At 58.0% G+C, this 18,798-nt stretch overlaps 1 protein-coding gene across 1 annotated transcript; it reads left to right on the top strand.

Moving 5' to 3' along the window:
• Positions 1-1,660: 1,660 nt before the first annotated feature.
• Positions 1,661-17,468, top strand: LOC117871913 (NAC-alpha domain-containing protein 1-like). The gene is made up of 8 exons (XM_034759740.1): positions 1,661-3,680; positions 7,503-7,796; positions 10,373-10,461; positions 12,568-12,651; positions 14,643-14,789; positions 15,546-15,677; positions 16,660-16,782; positions 17,287-17,468. Exons 1-8 carry the CDS (start codon positions 1,730-1,732, stop codon positions 17,299-17,301), a joined length of 2,835 nt encoding a protein of 944 aa, XP_034615631.1. The 5' UTR covers positions 1,661-1,729; the 3' UTR covers positions 17,302-17,468.
• Positions 17,469-18,798: the final 1,330 nt, after the last annotated feature.

Genomic DNA, 18,798 nt, shown 5'->3' with positions numbered 1-18,798 from the left:
GGCTGCCTCTCTCGATCAAGTAAACAACAACGAGGAACAAGGGGAGCTGTCCTTGGAAGCAAGCCTGGATTCCCTGCCCCCTCTGGGACAAAATGAGATGCAGCCAAACGTGCTCTTAGACACAGCCAGCCAGAGCGAGCCCATGTTGGCTGTGGGAGTGGATCAGCCCCAAGAGCCCCCTCTCCCACCTGGGGAGGCCGCATCCCAGAGCCTGGACCTCCACGTGATGCAGAAAGGCCTGCAGGAACTCCAGAGGAGACTGGATGGGAGCAGCCAGTTCTTCAGGCAGGAGTGCGGGGAGCTGGACGCAAGCTCAGAATCGGAGATCGAGACCTATGTGAAAAGGTACTTCAGCACTACTGAGTTCTCCCTGCTCCCTCAGGCAACAGCCGCTCCAGAGAGCACCCAACCAACCTGGGGGCAAGAAGCCCTAGGCAAGAAGCCAGCCCTGGCAATCCACCACATCCCTGAGCCGGTCTGGCCATGCTCAGGGACAGGAGAGACCAAAGACTCCAACTCAGGAGAACCTCAACTGGACGAGAGCTGCCCTGCCTCTCCTGGCAGCTGGATGCCAGCAGAAACGAACGGCAGCACAGACCAGAATCGAGAGGAGCTCATGGCAAGCACAGAAGAGAAGTGGCTCACGGCTGAGGCTGCAGAATCTGACTTGGAATCCAAGTTTGGTGCCTCGCCCGTCTCTGCGATGGGAGAGACCCTGCCAAAGGTGGCTGCTCAGGCTCTGGAGAGCCTGGGAGAACCTGTGGAAATGGTAACCCCAGCTCCCTGTTCCAGCACTGTCAGCCTTGACTTGCAGACCAGATCTGCTGAGGAAGCCACCGACACTTCTGTATCAGGAAGTGAGGCATGCAGCCCAACAGATTCGGTCTCTGCTCAGGTTTGCCCCCTGGGAGACCAACTTGAAATGGAATCTCCCACTGCAGCTGCTCCAGGCCAAACCCTGCCCGAACCAGGGGCTCAAGTGTTCCAGGCCCCATGTGTCTGCAGCTTGGATCCAGACTTGCCTGAGTTGAGGGACAGCAACATGAATCTACTGGAAACCGCTAGCTCGGAGTCTCCCTGGGAGCCTGAGCGTGGTGCTGGAGAGGATCAAGATTCTTCTGTCTCAACAAGCTGCAGCGAGAACATTGTGCTCAAAGGGGAAATGGAGAGCACTGATGCAGAAGAAACAGACAAGAAAACAACTGGAGACCAGCCCGGCCATGATGTGCTGCCTGGTGGCAAGGGGGCCTCCACCCAAGAGCAGTGGGTGGGTAGCACCCAACTTCCTCTGGAAGTGAAGGCAGCAGCAAAAGATGAGCCAGCCGCCCTGCAGCAGAGTGAGGGTCTGGGCGATGGGCCGGAAGAGGAAGCGCTCGGCTCTGAGGCTACGTCCGAAGAGGGGGTCTGCCTCACAGACGAGGAGAGGGAGGCCGAGGCTCAGCCCGAAGAGAGTCGGCGAGGAACTCCCCTGCCCAAAGGAGAGAGGGAGGTGGAGCTGGCGGAGAGTGTGGAGGCAGCTTCCGAAGGCAGCTCTTCTGCATTCAGCAATGACCTGCCCAGTGGAGACTCCCTGGAAGGCAGGCGAACACCAGGCCATGCAGCGCTCAGTCCTCCACTTTGTTTTGATGACGATAAGATGACCACTGCAGATTCCACACAGGAGGAACCCGACCAGGCCGCTTCCTCCAGAGAATCTTCCCCAGAGCCACTGGACACCACACAGTCCTTCATGCACACGGATTCCAGCTTCATGGCCTCTGAGGAGAGCACGGGAGAGAGCACCAGACTAGTTGAGCCGAAATCCTCCGGGGCAGGGAGAGAACTGGGCGCCCCCGAACAAGCAGAGAGCCAGTTGACAGAGCAGCAAGAGGGGGACGTTCCAACAGAGCTGAAGGAAGCAGTCCTACCACCGGAATATCTCCACGTGGGCATCCGCAGCAGAGAGACTCCAACACTGCTTGTGCCCAGCCCCTCAGGGGTGTCTTCAGCAGAGCACAGCCTGGCCCCAGAGCCCCCTGAGCACAGTCTGGCTTTGTGTTTGCACTATTCCTCCCTGCGAGAAGCTCCACGTTCCACTTGCTCAGCGCGCAGCAGATTAAGAGCTGACGTGCCAGTGCCTAACAATCAGCAGCTGCTCTTCACAGCTTCTGAGGAGGAGATCTACATCGGCGAGCCTGCTGTTCGTGACCAGCCCCCCGCAGAGCCTGGGGACGGCTGTCCCAGCACAAGCCAGGAAGCAGAGGGTCCTGCTGAATATTCAGCGCCAACAAAAACGGGCCCTGACTCGCTGGAATCCAAAGCCGTCATTGCAGAAAGCCTGTCGGTCAGCCTTGGCTTGCTTGAGCCATCTGGTGCCTTGGTGGAGAACCCTGCTGACCCTCCAGCAGCATCTCGTGAGCGGCAGCAAATCACCGCCATGTTACAAGGCTCCTTCGGGAACCTCCAGACCTCCCAGCTCAAAGTGGGGCCTCTTTGTCCTGTGAGCAGCCAGATGGTGACAGAAGCACAAAGTGTCCTTGCCAGCCTCAAGGAGAGGGTCTTGAAGAGCTCCTCGGAAGAGGCCACCCCAGACTCCTTGGGGGCCAGCGAAGCACAAGACTGGGTGGTCGAAGTTCAGCCTGAACCTGAAACACCCACTCATGAACTTGCCGCTGGCAGTGCCACCCAGCAGCCCAGCGAGGACCAGGGTACTCTGCAATCCTCCGAGGCCGAGTGTGCCTCAGAACAAGCACAACTGGAGAGCATCTGTGAGACGCTGCTTGCAGCAGAGGTGACGCCCAGCCCTGTGCTGCTCACTTCCTCCATGGGCAGCAGTGAGTCCGTGACCCCTGTGCTAGAGGAACAGGATCTCTCAGCAGAGGAAGACTCTGGCCTGCACAGTGAAGGGCCCTTGGAGGAAGAGGCCATCCAGGCTTCCTCTGGAACTCCTGCCAAAGACCAGGACCAGAGGTCACTGAGCCTGGAGGAGCCTGCCAAGCTGGGGATCTCACCCAGGGAGGAAGAGCCCTGGGAGAGCCCTGGGGAGGCAGGTGTAGATGGGGCCATGCCAGAGGCCAGCCAAGCAGGACACCTGCAGAGTCCACAGCATCCAGCAGACGGAGGTAATCAGCAAAGCCAAATCCCATTAGATGATACTGAAAGCAGCAGAGAGAATGAGACGCTTCCAACTACAGAAGCAACTGGTCCATTGATACTCCGTTCCTCTCCTTCTCCTGAGCCCTCAACAGCTTCCCTACCAAGTGATTCCCAGCCTCCCAAGTCTCCTCCACCAGAGCCTTGCCCCATCCCTGCGGCTGCTCCTCTCCAGCCAGGTCGGCCTGCCTCTCCTGAAGCCACTGTGGAGGATGCACCTTCTCCTGAGCCCTCGGCAGTATCCCTGGCAAGTGATTCCAAGTCTCCTCCACCAGAACCCTGCCCCATCCTTGCAGCTGCTCCCCTCCAGCCAGGTCAGCCTGCCTCTCCTGAAGCCACTGTGGAGGATGCACCTTCCCCTCCTCCTTGCTCTGAACTCATAGAAGTGCCTCCTGCTTTATCCTTCCTGCCACCTTGCTCAGAGGATCCTATCCAAGGCCAAAAAGACACCTCAGGGCTCCCCGCATCTGACACGCTCTCTGTCGCAGAGGATGCTCACGCTGAAGACCAGCCATCTCTCCTGCTGGATTCCAGGAAATATTTAGAAGGTAACGTCCCTTCTTCCCCCTCCTGCTCCCTGTATTAGGGGATGAACATCTGCTGGGAATGACCTGGTCTGCCCAGGTCAGGGAGGGTAGAAGGCAGCTGCTTCTCTAACCCTCTCCCTTACAGAACAGGCCAATATCAGTGTAGGCTTAGTGGACCTAGTGCCAGTGGTCTTGGTGGGCCCTCCGAGGATAGGCTTCTCCAACACAAACCTCCACCAGCAGTTCTGGCCTAGTCCTATGGAGACGTGTTTCTCTAAAGCACTTGGCATCTGACCTGCTCCCTTGGGAAAGTGTCACTGAGTCAGAAGAGCAGGGAGAAGCTTGCAGTGCATTTGACCAAACGTACAGCTCCTGGGGCTGAACAAGAGTTTTCCAGCTCCCCTTGCTGCCAGCCCTTAACCTTCCCCCATACACCAATGGGACTAAGCCCAAACCCTGGCCATGGGGCAAGTGAAGGCCCCCAGTTCTGCTCTGATATGGCTCAGGCAATGCTCTAAGGTTCTTGCCCAAGCCCTGTGTTTGGACTTAGGAATGGGACTTAGGACTCGAGCAGGCTAGACTCTCATTGCATCTTGTAACCTTCATGTGAGCCAGGAACCACCTACCCCAAGGTAGGCATGATGTGGTTAGCACACTACTACCTCAAATGTGTCACAGGGACGGCTCCGTGGATAGCATCCTTCCCTCCAAGTTGGTACTGAACCAGCACCCATCCAAGGCGCAGGGGAAAGGGCTTGCCCGGCTGCTGGGTGCCCATAACTGATGCTCCTCAAGACCAATATCCTGACTCCTTTGGGCCATGAAGGATCCCGTGGTGCTCCTTGAAAGAATAGGTGATGGGCTAGCTGAGCTCCAATCAAATTAATCTGCAGCTTCAGCTGGGAGAGTGTCCTTGACGCTCTCTCTCAGGCTGGTGCTAGTAGACACCTCATTCCACTCCAGAGAGCTGCATTTCTGGCTATAGTGAGGGATGGACAATCTCAAGCATGCGTTGCAAAGGTCACTAGCTCTTGGACTGGGAGGAAGCTTCTCTCAAACAGGAACAGCTGCATTCCTCATCCAGGGGGTCCTAGACCTTGAGGCTCTTATCTCCTGCCCTGGCCATGTCCCTTCTGCCACGTCAGTGACCTCTGCAAATCTCTGAACTCCATTAGTGCTGGGTGATGCTGGCATCTCCCAAAGGTGGCAGCCCTTTCTGCTTAGCCTCTTGGCAGGCAGGCCAGCTCTGCTAAAACGAACTAGGCCACTACATGAAGGAACAGCTGGAATTATTAGCCAATTAATCACTGCTCTTAAAGAAGCCTTCCCAAGAGGGCAGGCCTGGTGGTCCTCACAGCTGGATGCTGATGCTGTGCGTGGCAGGACAAGTTACTTATCATAGAATATCAGGGTTGGAAGGGACCTCAGGAGGTCATCTAGTCCCACCCCCTGCTCAAAGCAGGACCAATCCCCAACTAAATCATCCCAGCCAGGGCTTTGTCAAGCCTGACCTTAAACTCCTAAAGAAGGTTTCACCACCTCCCTAGGTAACCCATTCCAGCACTTCACCACCCTCCTAGTGAAATAGTTTTTCCTAATATCCAACCTAGACCTCCCCCACTGCAACTTGAGACCATTACTCCTTGTTCTGTCATTTGCCACCACTGAGAACAGTCTAGATCCATCCTCTTTGGAACCCCCTTTCAGGTAGTTGAAAGCAGCTATCAAATCCCCCCTCATTCTTCTCTTCTGCTGACTAAACAATCCCAGTTCCCTCCGCCTCTCGTCATAAGTCATGTGCTCCAGCCCCCTAATCATTTTTGTTGCCCTCTGCTGGACTCTTTCCGATTTTTCCACATCCTTCTTGTAGTGTGGGGCCCAAAACTGGACACAGTACTCCAGATGAGGCCTCACCAGTGCTAAATAGAGGGGAATGATCACATCCCTCGATCTGCTGGCAATGCCCCTATTTATACAGCCCAAAATGCCATTCGCCTTCTTGGTAACAAGGGCACACTGACTCATATCCAGCTTCTCATCCACTATGACCCCTAGGTCCTCTTCTGCAGAACTGCTGCCTAGCCCCTCAGTCCCTAGTCTGTAGCAGTGCATGGGATTCTTCCGCCCTAAGTGCAGGATTCTGCACTTGTCCTTGTTGAACCTCAGGACAAAGGGCCAGGTCTCCAGCTGCTGTTAACTGTCCTGTCTCTGATCTCAGTGGAGCTTTACCACCTCGTACCAGCTCAGATGTCCACTCTTCAAACTGTCCGTGCAAGTTCCAGCTTGAGGGGCCGTACCCCCACCAGCCCGAGCAGCACTCATGTGCTTAAAACTAGTGTCGCCATGGGAGTGCGAGTGTTACTCACACTCTAGGGCAGTGGTTCTCCATCAGGGGTCCGGGGCCCCCTGAGGGGCTATGAGCAGACTTCAGGAGGTCCACCAGGCAGGGCCGGCATTAGTCTCGCTGGGGCCCAGGACAGAAAGCCGAAGCCTCACTGCATGGGGCTGAAGCCCAGGGTTTTCAGCCCCACCACCTAAGGCTGAAGCTGAAGCCTGAGCAATGTAGCTTGGGGGGGGGGGGGGCAGGCAATTGCCCCTGCTTGCTATCCCTGATGCCGGCCCTGGGTTTTATATGTAGAAAACCAGTTGTTATGGCACAGGTGGGCCATGGCATTTTTATAGCAATGGGGCTGGGGGAGCGCTCAACGAGAGGTTGAGAACCCCGCTCTAGGGCACTTCACCTTTACCCTTCTGTGGGCCTGGTTAAGTTAGGCACCCCTCACCCAGACCCAGTTCCTAGGGCTGAGAGTTTGCAGGGCCTTTTATCAGCGAAGTGGCCTTACCTAGTAATCGCCTTAACCTCGATGAACAGCTACCGACCAGCATGCCCATGCTAAGCACCCAGTGCTCACCACTCCCAAGAAAGCAGGTGCACTTTGGTGGCCAGTCAGGATTAGGTTGGGGGAGGGGGCTTCCCCAGTTTCCTGCACGATGTGGTTGGCAGGATGTTGCGGGCTGGCAGCTCTGAGCACGGGCTGTATCCTGGAGTTGGTTCCCAAAAGCACTTCCTTCTGGACCTCAGTTTATCGAGTTAAACTTGAGTCCTGATTAGCTCTACCTTACCAATCGTTTTCAACGGAAGTCCTACCAAACCGTATTCTTCACCAATCACAGCCCATTACAAAACAATTCTTGACCCCCCCCCATCAGAGCTCACCACCTTAGTTGGTTTAAATCTTGCAAAATTAGTTATGCCACAGATGGAAACGATCAAAGAACCAGCCAGAGGAACAATGGAGAAGTGGGGCCCACAAAGGCAAAACAAGGGCAGTAGATTTCCCACTCATAACTGTTCAGTGATTCCTTGCTAGATGGAATGCTGTCAAACCAAGTGTTCTTTCCACAGCCTAAGCTCTGTTTTTCTCGGACGGTGGGTGCTACTAGGACAGGATCTCTCCTAACTGCCCGATATTTCATTGGTTTGATGGAATGTGAGGATGTGACTCTCCGCTTCTTAGCCCAGGTCTGCTGCTGTCCTTATGTGGCTTGAGCTGCTAGCCCCCATGGCTACATACTAGCTCAGTGAGAGAGCCACGGGTAGGTCTCCTTGAGCAGGAATTTACACCTGCTTGAAAAGAGGGCTCCAGCTGGATTCCCTTTGTAAGGAGCTGGAAGGCTTGGGGGAGCAGGGGACTGGGAATAGGACCCCGGGTTCTGGTCCCAGTGCTGCCACTGAGAGGAGAAATGTGTCCCCATGCAGTGGGCCCCCGCTCTGGAAACACTAATCTATGTCCAAGGGGGGGGCAGGAACCCAGCCTAATGAAATTCCTCCCTCCCCTGCAGCTTTGGAGAGCTCTGTGTCCCCGGTCCCATGCAGAGACCCCTTCCTCAGCACCCAGGATTCCCGAGGGAGGCCCCAGCTCCCGGGGAACAAAGACGCCAGAGGGAGGGGTTCCGCCTCCGCAGAAGAGAGGCGAGCCCACCGCGGCTCCATCCAGTCGGAATCAAGCTCTTCCAGCGAGAGCGAGCTGCCCTACCGCTGCCCGGAGATCGAGAGCCTGCGCGAGGCGGCTGGCATGGCGCTGCTGGAGGACAAGCCGCTGGTGGGGCAGAGAAGCTGTGAAGTTAACCATAAAGGTACAGGTGTTGCGGGTGGGAGGAAGGGGAACGGCCTCCTCCCCGACCCTACTGAGCTCCATGCAGCCTCTCCTGTTCCAACGCCCTCTGCTAGTTCACCGGAGCACAGCAGCTCTCCTGCGGCAGGCGGGTGTCTCTGCAGAACCTCTGGGGAAAACACCCTACAAATCCTCCACTGCTCATCAGCATGGTTCCACTGATCTCAATGGAGCTCTCCTGACCTCCTCCAGCCAGGCCCCTGGCCCTGGGACTACTGGGTACCACAGCCAGCCTCGAGGTGTAACAGTGCCAGGCTCCGTCCCAGGGGGCAGGGCGGGGCAATGGCACTTGCCCTAGGAGCTGGCTTGTGGATGCCTGCAAAGCAGGAAGGCTGATCTAATCCTTGTCTCCCGGCCAATCGGCAGAGCCACATTGGGCTCCTGTAATAGCTGCCGGATAGCATCTGACCAGGCTCTAATGGGGCCGCGTGCCCGGCGCGGCCTCCTGCATTGTACGGCTGAGTGTGCCGTGGGGCGGGGGAGGGGTGCTCCAGCTGGAGCTCTTGCAAAGCAAACCCTCTTGAGTGCAGCTAACAAAGGAGAGCGGCTTGGCTGGCTGCGCTGCCCTCCGGACCAGCTGCACGGTGGGGCTTTCAAAGCTTTCCATTTCCCCTCTTACGCAAACAGGCCCGTTCCTTGTCCAGCGGGAACTGAAACACACGGGGGGAGGGGAAGGAAGCGTTGCTGGATTCAGAGCTTCTCACCATGCAATTCCCAGCACTGACTTGGAGGCCCAGATAAAACCTAGGTCTGCATCACTAGCCCTTCCCAGTCCCACACCACGGGCTCCCTGGGCCTGGGGCCTGTGCCGAGGAGCCGATCTCCGCTCAGACCGGGATGCTAAATCCCTGAGGGGTGAGTGGGGTTCTAGGCCCCGGTTCACGATGGTGCAATATTCAAGCAAATGAGGGTGGATGTGGCTGTGCCCCTACCTAGCATGGGGCATGTACCCAGCTTCCCGTCCCACTCTGTGCTGGGGGGGGGGGGCTGCCAGCCCCACGAAGGACACCACCAGTGCAGGAAGTAACCAAAAGCTGGGGCAGAGGCCCAGTGTGGGTGGGAGGCTGCAGAGTTTCACACCCCTGCAGCTCTGAGCAGTGGCTCCCACCCCAACCCCCCTCAGTGAAGAGGATGGTGGCTGAGAATTGAGAAGGCATCTTGGGCATCAAATGTGGTGAGCCTGGGTGTGGCAGGAGACCCTTGGGGCCCTCCCTGGCCAGGACGGCTCCTGTAGCATCATCCCGGGTCCTAGGCTTTGCTCTTGCCCAGAGCAGCTCTCGGTGCTTTGGCATGTCCAGGAACCCGTCTGTCTGTCAGTGACTCACTGGGGCAGGGTGCTCTTGCCTCTGGGTTGGCAAACCAAGGCCTTGACGTGCCATTCCGCTGGCTAGAGCCCCAGCTTAGCAACACAGCCATAGCATGTCTGGCCCGACAGCTTAGGGGCCCTAGGCACCAGGCGCTACAGGTACCGTAGTGGAGACGCAGACCACGGTGACAGACGGATTTGCCATTGGGGTAGGAACCCCTCTTCCCAGAATGAGTAGCTGGGTCAATAGGGACATTCCTTCCTCCGCCTACCCAGGTCCACACCCGGGGTTAGGTCAGTACGACACTCGGGAGTGGATTGTCCACACCAGGAGTGCCAGAGCTTACCTCGTAAGGAACAGATGGGCCTTAGTCCTGGCCCCAAGGGACTGGGTCTAAACAGACGAGACAAAGGATGGGAGGGGCAGTGAGCAGCCCAAGGTCACTGATGGAGCCAGGAAACCACTCGAGTGTCTAGGGCAATGGCCTGGGCCCCATCTGTCAAGTCACATGGCCTCCCTCAATGAGGGGCGCAAAGCACTCTGGGTAGCAAAGGTCCCAGGAGCAGGGTTCTCTCTTGGTAACTTTGAGCAAACGCCAATCTGAGGAGTCCCAGTACGTGAGCGATGTGGAATGTCTCCGTTAGACAGGTGACAATGAGCTAATGCTGCTGGTAAATAGGTGCCCCTTCCACCCCAGAGGTGGCTGCATTTCACTGCTAAAGCAGTCGGGATCCACCGGAGATGGAAAGGGCTGTGTAAATGCAAGACAGACAGCACAGCCCATGAACAGGACACAGGGCTGGTTCTTAGGAACAGAGCACAGGTCTCCTGGCTCTGCCACTGACCCACTGGGTGACCTTGGGTGTGTCCCTTCCCCTCCCACCACTTGTCCAGCTTGGCCATAACGCTACATATGTCCAGCACCTAGGGACAAGTCCCTCCTGGAACGGAGCCAGGTGCATCCCACCCACTGTCCTGCATTCCTGCCCCTTGGATGCCCCCGCACCTCCTGCCGAGCAATGGTTTCAGGGCCGCTGTCGAAAGGGAAGCAGTACTGTGGCCTCAACCTGGGAAAGAATTTACATGTGCAACTGGCCTTTCCCGCGGCCATCGGGGCTGAGACTCGGTGCCGGGAGGGGAAGGGACTGAGTGTCCTCGCCCCGGGCGCTAGGATGGGTTAGACAGTTGAGGGGCTCCAGCCGTGGCACTCATGGTCTCCTCTCCCTCCCAGGCTCTTGTAACGACTCGGAGAGCAACGATGAGTCTATTCCGGAGCTGGAGGAGCCGGACATCTCCGAACCCCGGACAGCTCAGACTCAGGTACGGGGCTGCCCGGGGAGAGGCCCACACAGCCTGAGGGGCCCGGTGCAGGGGCTGGGCACAGTGACTGAACTAGCCTGACTAATCTGCTCCCCAGCCCCCTGCTGGGAAAGGGGAGGCCTGGGGTACAGGACAGCAGTGACTCGGCAGCCGACAGCCCCAGCTCTGGGGAAAAACCGGCCTCAGGCGATGGGATTGTGAAGCCCAAGTACATGGCATCCAAAAAAGAGCACCCCCCCCCCCCCCAAATCCACGTCAAGGGGTTGTGACCAGATCTCTGCATCAGGCCCACCCCAGCTATATAACTAGATGGGAGGCGGAGTGTCGTATTGCTCCCTCTGCCTGGATAAATCTGGGGCAGGGTGCCAGGGCTTACCAATGGGTGACTCCACCCCCCATTGGTATCAGAGCACCCTTCTGGAGCGAAGAGACCTTGGAAGGTGGCCTCTGTAGCCCTGGAACTCCTCTTCCTACAGCTCCCAGAGTCACCAGGTGTCCCTGGACTGGGAGCTGTCCCTAGCTGTGCCCTGTGATCCCTGCCGTGATCTGGCTGCAGGATGGCCCTTGGCAATGGTATCCTTGTCCCTGGCCTGGAGACACTTTGGGGCAGTGTCTGACAGTGCTCCAGTGTCATCCCCAGATTTATCTTCTTCCCCCCCCCCCAAGTTCGTAGCAATGCAGAAGGACAATGAGCCACATCTGGCTTCCTCCCCTCTCCCTCCAATGCCGCTCTGCTCCAGGAGAGGAGTACGTCCAGTGGGCAGCTTCCCCCCGTGTGAATCGATTGGGGGTCCTGGCTCGGATCAGCTGGGCTGGGGAGATCCTGCTCTCCAGGGCATGGGGCCCGAGGTGCAGGCAGAAACAGTGGCATGAGGCAGTATCTGCGAGTGGGGCAGGCCCAGCTGGAGCCTAGCAGGGTGGTGGTGGCCTGAGGGAGACGCAGGTTCACTCTGAGCTAGAGAACAGGGCTGCAGCCGAGCCAGCGGCCACGCCTGCTGCTTCTCTCCTAGCACTACGTGCAACCGAACAGCCTTCCTGCAGCAGGAGCCGCATCTGCCCCTCTGCGTGTGACACAGCCGAACTGTCTCCCCCACCTCAGGGTGGGGCTCCAGACCGGTCTGGGGGGCAGTGCTGGCTGCCAGGAGGAAAGCGCCTGAGGGAAGCTCTCCAGGTGCAATTCATAGTTGGAGGGTGGGTCTGAGAACCAGCCTAAGGCACCGGGCATGTGCTTTGTGCCTTACAGTGATCTGCAAACAGGGGCGGCTCGGTTTTTTGCCACCCCGAGCATGGCAGTCAGGCGGCCTTCGGCAGTCTGCTGGTCATGCGGATTCAGTGGCGTTTTTGCGGGTGATCTGCCAGTCCTGTGCCTTCAGCGTACCCGCCGTCGAAGCTGCGGGACCGGCGGACCTCCCACAGGCATGCCGCCAAAGGCTGCCTGACTGCTGCCCTCACGGCGACCGGCACACCACCCCCGTGGCTTACCGCCCCAGGCACGCGCTCAGTGCACTGGTGCCCGGAGCTGCCAGTCTGCAAACCCTGCACAATCTCCCCAGCTAACAGCACTGAGGGCCGGGCAGGGATAAGCTGCTGTCGCTCTTCCTGTGGTGGCTTTAGACCTACATCTCTGCCAGAGCCTTCCCAGAATGCCTGAGACAAACCGGGGGTGGGGGGAGTGGCTATCACACCTGTCTCTGGGGAGGGGCATAAGGCGGCAAATGACATTTGAGGTCATTCCTACCTGCCCTGAGACGGGAGAACTTGGGATGCTAGCACAGTGTCCAGTATGTTTGTATGGCACTCTGATCCCATGGGGACTGCAACACACACACCCAGTCTGGGTCTAGCCCAGACTCTCTGGCTTTGGGGCAAATGGTTTAATTTGTGCCTGTTTCCCCCGCCGGACACGCCATCCGGGGGGTGACTGTTCAGGCCGAAAGAGCCTGGCGCTCTGCTGAAGGGGCTGGATTCTGGCACTGCTCCAGCCTCCCTCATTCCAGTCTGGCTGTGGCCGGATGCTCGGCTGTCCTGGCCCCTGTGCATGGCTCCGTTCTTCCCCCTAGATGCCGGGACATGGGGGAGCCACTGTTACAGGCGCTTGTTTTGCAGGCACAGCTAACGCACTCGCTGAGCACCGGGGAGGAAACAATCAGCAAAGCCAAGCAGAGCCGGAGTGAGAAGAAAGCCAGAAAGGTCAGTGTGCCGGGAGGGGAACATGGGGTTGCTGCACCTTGCTCCAGGGAAGGGGCCAGCTGGGACAGCCCCTCTGGTCTGGCTCCCCGGGTGAGCTCCTGCTGTGATACTCGGAGCTGGAGTGGGGGAGGGAGGCCTCGGACTGCAGGCTCCTGGCAATGCCTGTCCCAAGCCATGTTGGGTCTCTGGGCAGGACTCGCTCTGTGCCGGGGCAGGGCCTCTAGGGGCAGGGGCTGGGAGTTGGTGGCTTTACTGTGCTGCCAACAGGGCCCCGCTGGGGGCTGGAGGAGCGGGTGGAAGCTCTTACCTGCGCCAGGCCTGCATCAGACACCTGTTTCCATCTGCCTGGGTGGTGACTCCGCTTGGAGCAGCTCCTGCGAGGGGGCTGCTGAATTGGCCAAAGAATGATCAAAACACCGACTGACCCCGGGTTCGAGATACACCTTAACCCTCGAACCACCCAGCACAACTCCTCCAAGAGCCCCTCGGGCGCAGCTAGTCCTCACGCTCCATCTGCAGGGACAGCCGCTGGGTGGAGAGACGGGGACTGGCTGGAGTAAGCGTGTGGGGAGCCTTTAAACACCAGGCCAGGCCATGGGCCGGACGGTGAGCCAGGGCCTCCTGGGGAGCAGGAACAGTGCCACCCCTTCAGCCACGTGAGGGCACAAGGGGCTGTGGAGCTGAGTGGGAGGCAGAAACAGGGAGCCCTTGTGGCTGAGATGAGACCCAGGCTGGCTGACTAGCCACCAGTTTGAGGGGGATTAGGGGCTGGATAAGCCCGTCTGTGTTCATCACTGGCTCTGGAGATTAGCCCCGATTAAAGCACCTCTGACCTGGAACAAGGCTCTGTGGCAGGTGGCTTTGCTGGGTCTGCCCAGGGAGTGTCTGGGTCGCCTCTGGCACCATTCCCCAGCGACAGGACGGCTCAGGATGCTGCTGGAGAGAGCACAGGGGTCAGAGTGGAGGCAGGGAGGGGTGGGCTGGGCTCCCAAGGAGCCTGTGGACTCCCAGGGCTCCGGCTTGTGCTGCCTGGTCAGGCCTGTCATCCCTGCTGCTCCCAGCCCTCCTGCAGCTGCACGGCCCAAACCCAGGTCTCCTCTGGCAGCACCTGCTCTTCTGTCAGCCCGCTGGGCCGATACCCAAGGAGGATCTGGGGCGCTGGAGCATGTGCCTGGGGATGGCTCCATTAACACCTTGTACAACCACTTGTGTCCTGTCCACACAGCCCCAACTAGCCCTGTCCTGCTATCCCCAAACTCCTTTGGGCTGGGTGGGAGTCAGGGCTAACCTACCACTGCACAGAAGGGCTCTGGACTGTCTGGATGGCCGGCCTTGCTGTACAGGGCATTTCCCAATGTCACGGGATGGGGAACACTCACTGGGCTACCTGCCCCTCTCCCTGCCAGGGCAGGGTCACATGCCTACTTCTCCCCAGCCTGGCTTGTAAAATCCCTGTGGAGCAAGGAAGTGGCACCAGGCATAATGCAAGTCCCAGAGGCGGGGGGTTCTCTGGCAGGGCAGAGCTCACGTGGGAGATGGGAGACTGGCCCTGTGACCATTAGCTGTGGGTGTCTCCTGCCACCCATCAATGGCCCGTTTCAGCACAACATCCCTGGTCTGTGCGAGATGAGTCTAGCATCTCCAAGGAGCAGACCTAGGAATGGGCCAGCAGGCGCTACCCATGGATTTCCCCGGCTTGTGCTGCCCCAGACAACCCAACCTGCACTCTGAGATGGAGGCCATCCAGCATCCCTGGAGACCCTGCTGATCAGAGACTAAACCAATGGCCAGCCAGCCGTGGTGACTGTCCTGGCATCAGCACTTCATTGCACCAGCCAAAGGCCTCGGACAGGTCACCGCACAAAGACTGAAGGCCGTTCCCATGCCTTTGTCCATGAGGCTTTGTTCCAGGGTCCCCGTTCCGTCACTCCAGCTGCAGTGGCTGGTGCTGCCTGAGGCCACTGTAACATGTCCATCCATCTCCCCTGCAGGCCATGTCCAAGCTGGGGCTGCGTCAGATTCACGGCGTCACCAGGATCACGATCCGGAAGTCCAAGAACATCCTGTTTGTGATAACCAAGCCGGACGTGTTCAAGAGCCCGGCTTCCGACATCTACATAGTGTTTGGCGAGGCCAAGGTGAGGCTCTGCAGGGCTGGGGGCACCCCGACCCCTCTGCTGTATGTGTCCTGGGACTCCAGTGCTCGGCAGGTGCCTGCTGTATTTCACCTGCCACTGCACCGTGGCCCAGCGCTAGCCGCTTACCCAGGCGGGCAAAGCCTGACTTCGAACTGGTGAGGGACTCCCACGAGCCGCCGCTCGGGTCCTGCTGGGAGGCCTGGAATCTGACTGGCTCTTGCTGGCCAGAGTCTAGCACCTGGTGTAAACAGGATCCCTGACTAGCCGCCACTCGGGGCTTGGCACTAGCCTGGCCATCAATCACTCGCTCCCAGCCCCAATGGGGCTGTTCTCTGAGAGCTGTAGAGAAGGAAAACTGGGTCAGCACCTGCCACCCAGCTCCTGCGCGACAGGGTCCTCACTAGTACAGTGCATTGCTCAGTCTAGGCTTAGACCACCCATGGACTCCCCCTCCTCTAGGAGATGAGTCTGGGCACAGGAGTCTTCCTGCTGCAACCCCCTGCCCCAAACAACTCTTCTCTCCTTGCCTGGTCTGCACCATGGGGCTCCCGGGGGCACTGGTGCACAGCTGGTGCTCCCCATGACCTACCCTCATCCATGTCCTCGGAGCTGGAGGCAGGCGAGGAGCTCTCCTCTACTTCAGACAGGTTCCCCCTGCTCTCACTCCACCCAGTCCTTTGTACGGCTGGCAAATCACTAGCCTGCTCTCTGGAGTCTCCGCCGGCCTCCCCTCCTGACTTGGGTCTGTCCCTGCAGATCGAAGACCTGTCGCAGCAGGTGCACAAGGCAGCCGCGGAGAAGTTCAAGGTGCCGATGGAGCACTCGCCTTTGATCACAGAGACGGCCCCGGCCCTCACGATCAAAGAGGAGAGCGAGGAAGAGGAGGAGGTAAGGGCTGGAAGAAGGAAGCTGGGGGCAGTAGCAGTCTGGTTCCACAACACTCCCTAGGTGCCAGCTTCAGCGCTGAGAGTCAGGCTGGGGGTGGAGGCAGAAGAGATTTAGCTGGTGACACCTCATCCCCCTCCAGGGTCCTCGGGTGTAGCCAGTACAGCGGAGCTCCTGGGCCTTCCCTTGGGCAGGTGACTGCTGCCTCACCGCCTGCTGTCAGTCCATTGTCTGGTCCTGGACTCCGCCCCATCCCTAGTGCCCAGCAGCTCGTCGCTGGGCCCAGCCTACATGTTCCTGAGGTTAGGAGGAGACGTGAACCAGCCACAAGGGAGAGAACTCTTGTGCCCGTCTTCATTGTAAACCACTGGAGGCTCATTCAGCTGGCTGGATGCTGTCGGCACGCTACTGTCTGCCTTTGCCCTGCCTGGGTGCTGGAAGCTATCCCAGTTTCCTAGGTAGCTAGCTTCCTTCCTGTCCTTTAGAGCAGCGGGAGGGAGAAAGTAGTCTAGTCTCTACCTGGGCAGGAGACAGCCCTAACTGGTCAGTGCAGATTGGGGCATTGTCAGGGATCAGTGGGAAGAAGGCAGGATGCCGCATTAGCCACTAGGGAGCAGCAGTGAGTGCTATAGTGCACCCCAGGGTATGAAGACTGGACTCTAATCTCTAGAGGTAAGATCGCTCTCCTAGGGCTGCATAGCTGTGCCTAAGGCCAGACCTGGAGGCAGAAAGGTGGCCAAGGAGTGGGCTTGGCTAGCTCAGTCTGGCTTGAGGGGACAGACCTGGGCAGTGGCCAACCCTTGTCCAGGGCAGGTCTGTCCAAGTGACCAGCAGGATGAAGTGGTAACGCTCCTGCCTTTGGAGCCAATTCCTCTTCTCCCTCCCCTTCCAAATGCATTTGGTGCTGGGGTGTGAGCAGGGTCTGGGGGTGGCACTGTGTCCCCTCCCTGTCTGGAGCATGATGATTTCCTCCTCCCCTCCCCAGGTTGATGAGACTGGCCTGGAGGTGAGAGATATCGAGCTGGTGATGGCCCAGGCCAACGTGTCGCGTCCCAAAGCCGTGCGGGCGCTCAGACACAACAACAATGATATAGTCAACGCCATCATGGTAAGAGCACTGTGCCTGGCCGCCTGCCATACGATCCTGCCCTGCTGGTGCAGATGCAGTCACAGACTAGCTTCCATCTGAGGAAGCAATGCCCCAACTTCAGAGGGGGAAACTGAGGCAGAGAGGCAAGTCTCCCAAGAAGGCAGTAGCTGGCCAAGCCAGGATTAGAACTTGGGACCTCCTAGCAGAGCACAGAGCTTGAACTACTAAACCTCCCCTGCCGAGAGAAGCTCTGCTCATGAGCAGAAGGCTTGTAGGGGGAGGTACTTCTAAGGCCAGGCCAAGATCTGATGGATAGGGGCCTTCCACCTCCCACCAGGGGCCCTTTCACCTTCCAGCCAGGTGTCCCCCAGGCCTTGTCCTGTGTAACAATGCTGAAAACGGGTGACTTAAAGCATAAAAGCACTAAGCAAGGGCCTTCCTGTAGAGATGCCAGAGAAAACCCCTTGTGCTCCCCTCCTTGTACCCTGCAGTCCCCATCTAACCCTCGGCTCTCTCCTACAGGAGCTGACCATGTAGCTGCTGGCCCGGATGTGCAAACAGACCCACCCCCTCTGTATAGATGCACAGTTACTCCTATACAGTACAGCTGGTATTAAATACTCTCTAGAACTGCAAATATTCCTACTAGTCTACATCTCTCATGCTGCTCAATAAAACGGCCTCATGTATTCACTTGAAACGCACACCGGTTTGGTCTCCTTTCTTCTCCCTCGATCTAGGTCACATGAGCAGGCAGGGTGGGGGCAGGGCTGCAGGGCCCCTGTGGCTGAAGCTCCAGTTTAGCTGGGTGGAAGCTGGAAAGGAGGGCAGGGCAGGGCCTGTCTACACTGCAGCTGGGACCAGTCCTCCCAATCTGGCAAGCGGGGCAGGTGCTAGTTCGGCTCAAGCTCGAAGAGCAGAGTGGATGCTGGGGCTGGGCTCAGACCCAGGAGCTCAGCCAGGCTTGTATTCAGGGGGCTAGGCACTCCTTCTGCCATGCTCAGACTAACGTAAGAGGCACTAGCACGTGTCTCCCTGGGCTGCAGTGTGGATATACCTGGCTCATTCTGCTGAGTGCCAAGAGGGCAGGGCTGGGCTTATAGAATCAGAAGATCAGGGTTGGAAGGGACCTCAGGTCATCTAGTCCAACCCCCTGCTCAAAGAAGGACTAACCCTAACTCAGTCATCCCAGCCAGGGCTTTGTCAAGCCTGACCTTAAACTCCTAGGGAAGTGGTGGAATCTCCTTCCTTAGGTAACCCATTCCAGTGCTTCACCACCCTCCGGGTGAAATAGTTTTTCCTAATATCCAACCTAGACCTCCCTCACTGCAACTTGAGACCATTGCTCCTTGTTCTGTCATCTGCCACCACTGAGACCAGCTGAGCTCCATCCTCTTTGGAACCCCCCTTCAGGTAGTTGAAGGCTGCTATCAAATCCCCCCTCACTCTTCTCCACACTAAATAAACCCAGTTCCCTCAGCCTCTCCTCATAAGTCATGTGCCCCAGCCCCCTGATCATTTTCATTGCCCTCCACTGGACTCTCCAATTTCTCACATCCTTTCTGTAGTGGGGGACCTAAAACTAGATGTAATACTCCAGCTGTGGCCTCACCAGTGCCAAGTAGAGGGGAATAATCACTTCCCTCAATCTGCTGGCAATGCTCCCACTAATACAGCCCAATATGCTGTTGGCCTCCTTGGCAACAAGGGCACACTGCTGACTCATATCCAGCTTTTCGTCCACTGTAATCCCCAGGTCCTTTTCTGCAGCGCTGCTGAGCCAGTCAGTCCCCACCTTGTAGCAATGCATGGGATTCTTCTGTCCTAAGTGCAGGACTCTGCGCTTGCCTTGTTGAACCTCCTCAGAGTTCTTTTGGCCCAATTTGTCTAGGTCACACTGGAGGGCAGCAATAGGGTCCAGAGTATCTATCTCTCCCCCCAGCTTAGTGTCAGCTGTGAACTTGCTGAGGGTGAAATCATCCCCCTCATCTAGATCATTAATGAAGCTGTTGAACAAAACCAGTCCCAGGACTG

This window comes from Trachemys scripta, chromosome 2 (assembly GCF_013100865.1).
Source record: "Trachemys scripta elegans isolate TJP31775 chromosome 2, CAS_Tse_1.0, whole genome shotgun sequence".
NCBI lineage: Eukaryota > Metazoa > Chordata > Testudines > Emydidae > Trachemys > Trachemys scripta.
The sequence above is the reverse complement of the archived record's forward strand: the minus strand, read 5'-3'. Positions and strand labels throughout refer to the sequence as shown.